At 36.1% G+C, this 7,226-nt stretch overlaps 1 protein-coding gene across 1 annotated transcript; it reads right to left on the bottom strand.

The window, feature by feature from the left end:
• Window positions 1–4,039: 4,039 nt before the first annotated feature.
• Window positions 4,040–6,885, bottom strand: LOC132279522 (stemmadenine O-acetyltransferase-like). The gene has a single exon (XM_059781517.1). It carries the CDS (start codon window positions 6,387–6,389, stop codon window positions 4,905–4,907), a length of 1,485 nt encoding a protein of 494 aa, XP_059637500.1. The 5' UTR covers window positions 6,390–6,885; the 3' UTR covers window positions 4,040–4,904.
• Window positions 6,886–7,226: the final 341 nt, after the last annotated feature.

Raw genomic sequence — 7,226 nt, 5'->3', positions numbered from 1 at the left:
TAGAATTAAATTGTGGCATGCTAAAAAATTTGGCTTTAGTATGTTTGTTAACATATATTAAATTGGGATTATTTGAATAAAATTGCATTTTTTATTTTATAATTTCCTTTTGTGAAAGTTTAATTCTCATGAACGTACCTTGCATAAAATTAACTTGTGATATACTTTTAAATTAAGTCTTGGCATATTCTTTAACATACTTTTATTTGAGAACATTTGGATAAGTTTGAAAATCTAGAGATTTTAATTAAAAGGATTAATTAAAATCTATTTAATGGTTCCATTGGCTTAATTAAGTTTTTAATTTGATATTTTTGATAACTAGGACTTGTATACTAGCATATATTAAATTGGGACCATTTGATGTTGTTTTAGAATTTTGGGATTTGATTATTATGATTTAATTAAATTCCATTTTATTGTTCCAATTGCCTAATTAAGTTTTTGATCTGATGCATGTAGTAATCAAGTTATGTCGTTTAACATGTATTAATTAGGAATCATTTGATTGAGATGTGAAACCTAGAGAAATTAATTAGTTATTTGATTAATTTTCGTTTCTATTGCATTACTGATTTAATAATGTGTTTAACATTGGGAGTATGTTTAAATCATGATTTTAGACTTGTAATGGATTCATGAATTTATGTTTTCAATATTGAATTTTATTGTTATAGCGTGTAACGAATCGCACACTGAAGATTCGACATGTGATGTTGTTATAGCGTGTAATGAATCGCATTCTGAAGATTTGACATTTGTCATCCTATAGTAGTTGCGGATTTAGAGTTTGTATTATGTGGTTTCAACCTACTTGTACATGAAAGGTAGTTTCGTGCATTACTTAAATTGTGTATAAGTTGTGAACTTATTTCTTTTGATTTTGGAGTCACTTGGGACATTATTACGATGTTTATGGCTAGAGTTTGGCTTTAGTGCGAGAGGTAAGAGTTCTCCCCATTTTGTATAGTGCGCACTAGGGTGGTATTCCCAGCGGGTTAGTGCCTGGAATAACCGTTTAGGTCTTGGCTTTATCTGAGATTTATTGTCCAAGTATTCTACTATTTATTTTCGCATTCAATTTCAAGTTGACAACTAATGTTTAATTGTGACTTATGGTTTTGGTTATTGGCGATTTAATGTTGTTAAGTACATTTATGTATTACGATTTGTAAGGAATCATCGCATATTTTTAATGTTGTTAGGTACATTTATGCATTATGATTTGTAAGGAACGATCACATGTTTTTAATGTTGTTAAATACATTTATGCATTATGATTTGTAAGGAACGATCACATGTTTTTAATATTGTTAAGTACATTTATGCATTATGATTTGTAAGGAATCATCGCATGTTTTTAATGTTGTGAAGTACATTTATGCATTATGATTTGTAAGGTATCATTGCATGTTTTTAATGTTGTTAAATGTATTTATGCTTTATAATTTTTAATGAATCATCGCAGTTTTGATGTTGTTAAGTACATTCAGGCATATTAATTTTTAATGAACCATTGCAGATTTTGATGTTGTTAAGTACATTTATGTTAAAATGATCAAATGTAGCTTAGGAATGATCCTAAAGATTTATTTGGAACATAGACGTTAGGTGGCGTGACCCACTTTAATTGTTTTCGCATTTTAGATTTCAAGTAGATAACTTTGAGAATCTATGTCTTGTTGCCTTGTATAACATGCTTCTATGCTATTTAAATTACATGAATGATGTGATTTATGCTAGAAATGATCTAAGGTAGCTTAGGATGCTCCTTGAGTCTCACCTTTGACATAGACGATAGGTCTTTGCATGCTCATCTCCTATGAGTAGCTTTATGTTACTCACCCCAAAGTTACCGAGGACATTTTTCAGGTATAGGAATCAAGGTTGAGATTCTCGTTATGCTTAGACGATTTGTGGGCTTGAAGGTTCCATTCTTGTAAAGGTTGGCTTGAAATGCCACTTGTAGCCCTTTTTGTCAAATGTGTATATTTGATTCGAAACATGTAATGTGTCCATAAGCACACCTTTTGACATTCATTTTATGTGTATGTAAAACATGAGGCCAAGGGCCATTAATTTTGAAGTTCACAAGTGTGTTTTTAAACTTGTTTTGGATCATTGAGAATGCATGTATAGCCTCAAGGTTGCCTTAAACTTGCTTACTGTTTTATCGTTCGGCTGTTTTCTCGTTTCTGTTTTGTCGTTAGGCAAATTGTTGCCTTCTGTTTCATCGTTTGGTAGTCAGACGTCAGAACGTCTGAACGCTTGAACCTCTTATCAGAACACCTGACCATGTAGGTTAGAACGTTTGAACGCTTGAACCTCTTGTCAGAACGCCTGACCATGTAGGTCAGAACGTCTGAACGTTTGAACCTCTTGGCAGAACGCCTGATCATGTAGGTCAGAACTTCTGAACGTTTGAATCTCTTGGCAGAACGTCTGATCATGTAGGTCAGAACGTCTGAATGCTTGAACCTTTTGGCAAAACACTTGGACCTTTTGTCAGAACGCTTGACTATGTAAGTAAGAACGTTAGAATGCTTGACCATGTAGGTCAAAACGTCAGAATGCAGGACCATGTAGGTCAGAACGCTTAACTATGTAGGTCAGAACGTCAGAATGTCAGAATGCCTGACCATGTAGGTTAGAACGTCAGAATGTTAGAACGTGTGACCACGTAGGTCAAAACGATCGACTTTGTATGAGTGCCGAACGGGTGCTCAGTGTTGATGAATGCTGAACTGGTGCTCAGAACCCTTCTTTTCTTTTTCTTTGACCATCTTTCACTTCCGCATTTCAGATCCGTTATTGAGTCATCTTTTGGTCATCACTGATGCACCGGGTTTATCAAAACTTGGTCCGTCACATGCATCACATTTGAGTACTTATCAAAGTTCAAAAGGAGGTACAACATATGGTGCTCAGTATGGAATGGGTAAAACCTATCATAAAATACATTAAAGAGGGAGAACTTCCTAAGGACAGAAATGAGGCCCTAAATGTTAAATTTCGGGTAGCAAGGTATACTCTCATCAAAGCGGTGTTGTACAAGAGGGATTTTTCTTTACCTTACCTGCGTTGCGTCTCAATTAAGGAGGCAAGGTACATTCTAAAAGAGATACACAAAGGAGATTGTGGAAATCACATTGGGGGCAGGTCTTTAGCACGCAAAGCTATCCGACAAGGGTATTATTAGCCTATTATACAAAAGGATGCTACGGACTATGTGAAAAATGAAAAAGGGATAGGTCCTCACAGTTGAGAAAGGCACAGTGGGAGATTTGACGATGTACTTGACCTTGAAAATGATATATATATATATATATATATATATATATATATATAAAAGAGGGAATTAAAATTAGTTAGAAAGGGCATTCAAGTCATTTTAGGTGGTTGTTGACAAGTCAAGGGGTATTTAAATCATTTCATCTGACTGTCAATATGGCAAACCTCAGAGGGTGTAAGAAAGAATTAAAATTAGGGTAAAGTGCAAAAAAACCCCCTAAACTTTACTCTCTCTCTCAAAAAAACCTCCCGAGCTTCTATTTGTACAATAAACCACCTAAACTATCTCTTTTTTAGCTAAAAAAGACCCGGCGACACTGTTCCGTCATCCCATTATCACGTGACCTAAGCTATATTTTCAAAATGACAGTATTACCCTTTGTTTACTAAGTGAATAATAAATGAATAAATGAACTTTTTTTTCCTGGCAAACAATCAGGAAATACAGGCAATATAGAGAAAACGGCAAGGATAAGAGTTTCCATTACAAATATGAGCAAGGCCCAAGCCTCAAATTGTTGATCACCATCACCATGTGTGTTTATGTATATATATAGATATCATATAATGTTATATTGGGCATAAAGTTGAAAACCATAGCTCAATTTTTCTTACTTCTTTCAAACCTTATTTAACTCATTTTTTAGAAGATGAGAATGGCCGAATCATTAGTCACTGAAAGGGAAAGAAAAAAAAAAAAAAAACCTAAAATCTTAGCCTAACAAGAGCAAAATCTAAACATAAAATAGAATACCAAAAGAACCAAAAATTATCCTCAAATCAATGGAAACAATCAAACTATCAACACTGATAGGTGGGAGTGTCTTAAACCAAAGAATCTACAAACCCATCACCCACATACTACTCCATACCACACGAGCCCATAATTACACTCAATTCTCAAAACAAAGCTTTTTTTGTCCAAATCTTCAAACCCAACAACTGTGGATAGCTCAATTATGGCAGCGGCGGATTCTAAAAATTCATATAGAAACAATAGCCATGGCTGCCAGGAGAGGACAAGCGGTAACAACAACATCAATATCCAGAGCTTCACTCCATCAATGATTTAACTATGGTTGATTCTCCAAATCAGGTACCAGCCATAATATAAGGAGGACACGATCGGCTGCCAGAGAACAAGAGCAGAGAGCGAGTTATGTACATAAGGGGCTATTTAGCACTAAAATAAGAAGTGGTTAGAAGGTGATTGTGATAAGGCTATGTGTTGTCACATTGCCATTAGGTTTTGAGATTTTATTTTGACACATGATCAACATCAGTTACTAAATTTGACACGTGATCAACATCAGTTACTAAAGCAATAAAACGGTGTAGTTCTACAGAAGGGTAAGATAGTAATTTAATATCTCCGGTGACCTCAGATAATAATAATTTTTGATTTTGTCCTTAAAGTGTACTTTCTTAATAGTTTAGGGGGCAATTCTTAATTTAGGGGGGTTTCTTGGGGGAGAGAGTAAAAATCAGGGGGGTTATTTGCACTTTACCCTTAAAATTAACAAGTGACAAGTAAAATATACAGCATTTTCGTTAAACATTTATTAAAAATGACAGGTTGCTGCAAAGCAGCAAACAAGCCTCTCTTCCTCCGGCTAGATAGCAGCAGCATTAGCGGTAAGTGTTGAAAGAGGACTTGGATCCAATGAAGCGTATGAGCGAAGCTCTAGGTCATGTTGGAGTATGTCCATCTCTTGTTCATCCAAATTCACCCATGCTTCTATTCCATCACCACATCTTGTTTCCATCAAAATGTTGAGATTCATGAAAACACTTGATCCACCTAAAGTAGCACCACCAACCCATATAGGCTTTCCCCACCCAAATTCTACTTCATAGAAACCAAACTTACACCAACTAGTAAATCCAAAGAAATCAACTCCTTGTTTGGAGGAGCCCATATCTCCAATCTTTTTAAAAGATTTACGAATATTCACAGCCGACCCAGCGCCTTCATTAATATGGGCAGCTGATGATCTTAGTTTTTTCACGAAGTCCCCATTGATTTTCGATATTGCTACACGTAGCTGAGCCACCAAGGTATGAAGTCCCAGCTGCTGCTCATCATGCTTAGCCGGCGGCATGTATTGGGCACTTGCTATCCAAAGGAGGTTTCCCATAGAATGTTGAGACAAGGGAGGTGAAGCTCGTGTGCGTAGATTCACCAGGTGAGTGAGTAGAGAAGGCCTTTTGGAACCGCGTTTTTGGGCAGAGGCGGCCATAGCGCATTTCCATATCAAAGCAGAGACTGCCTCCACACGTGTGGGGCATGAGCTGGTGGTGGTGGCGGAGGTGGTTGCTTTTGCCTTGAGGGTGGCTATTGCTGAGGATTCAAATACAAACCTCCTTGTAACGCACTTGCCTTTCTTGAACAAAGAACCCCACATCACACTTGATGAATCTCTTAACCATAAATCGTCATTTGATGGAAAGAGAGAACTAGTTGCAACAAAATCAGGATATATAACATTAGTGGACGACGAGGCTCGAGCCGTGGCAGCCCAGGATCTAAGAAAGGTGCTGAGTGCAGATCCATCCATGATTCTGTGGGAAATGCACAATCCGATGGCAATTCCACCACATTGAAAGATGTTAACTTGAATGTTAGTGACCACCCGTGGGGTAGTTGGTAGGACAGCAGCAGCAGCACAGGGGAGCAATTGATTTATGAAGTGGAGGTCTGGGTGGTCTAGAAATTTGAAGAGACGACAGTTAACCTCAGCCTCCGCATAAGAAGCCCCTTCGTCATTACAGTCAATAGAGAGATCGTCGTGTCCAATAACACCGGCAAGTGGGTAAAAGCGTGTTAGGGTTTGTGAAAGTGATTCCTTCAGTAGTGCTAATGATGTTTTGAGATGATGATTAGAGTTAGAAGAAGCATATGCATCATCATCGTGATTCGGATTGAGAGTACTGGGATTGGGATTGGGATTGGGATTGGGATTGGGATAGAATAGGAGAATTGGAGCATAGGGAGCAGGAATGAGGTGATCCAAGAGAGAGAGCTTCAAGGTTCTGAGGTGACAAGGTGTTGGGGAAGATGGTTTGATCCTCTCTTTCACTACTATTTTGACTTCCATCTATAATTTCAGTAGTATCTTAATTGGAAGTTGGTGGATGGTGCAAAAGAGGCTAAATGTTCAATGTCATTCACAAAGCTAGCTAATAACTGTGTAAGTATCAAAGCCTTGCATATATATATATATAACAATTAAGTGGGATAAAATCAAGATGGAGTACCTCTATAATTGGATGCTTTAAACCTCAGTCTTATTTGCAGTTTGTAACAAAAGGAATCTTAGGTAATAAACTGCCACTTGAATTGTCGCATGGGGAGCTGTCCTTTTCCAATTAATCATCAAAAACACCCATGCATCCTTTTATTCAGCTTAATATAATTTCGAGTATGTTTTTTTTTATTATGATTTTTATTATTATTTTTTTTATCAATAGTTATAATAATTTAATTAACTTCAACTTGGGTCATAATCATATATATATTACTATATGAGATAAGAAGGGATCGAAAAGTTGTTCAGCCGGCTGAAGCTTCTTTATGTTACAATAAGAAGCATGCTTTCATAGGTCTCTTAAACATGCAATTGCTTATGATAAGTTTTTGGATTTAGGTAAAGTACAACCATACCTTACCTAAGGTTTGGACACCTATACAAGTTGAATATTTTTTTTTTGGATAATGACACCCTTTTAAATAAAGACACTTCCATCCCACACATAATGAATTGATCTTATTGCCATTTGGCTTATAAATTTCCTAATTTAAATAATGAAATTACCTTTCTACCCTTGTATAATATTTATAAAAAAATAAAAAAAATCAAACATAAAAGCCCATAAATATACGTTTGTATATAAATATTATCAATGGACTATTTGTTGATCAAACATCAAACCCA

Source organism: Cornus florida, unplaced genomic scaffold, assembly GCF_030987335.1.
Source record: "Cornus florida cultivar Cherokee Brave unplaced genomic scaffold, ASM3098733v1 CherokeeBrave_3.0.0_Hap2_Chr10, whole genome shotgun sequence".
NCBI lineage: Eukaryota > Viridiplantae > Streptophyta > Magnoliopsida > Cornales > Cornaceae > Cornus > Cornus florida.
The sequence above is the reverse complement of the archived record's forward strand: the minus strand, read 5'-3'. Positions and strand labels throughout refer to the sequence as shown.

Bases quoted from the DNA above. Each gene is read 5' to 3' on its own strand.
- LOC132279522 (XM_059781517.1), bottom strand. From the start codon at position 6,389: ATGGAAGTCAAAATAGTAGTGAAAGAGAGGATCAAACCATCTTCCCCA.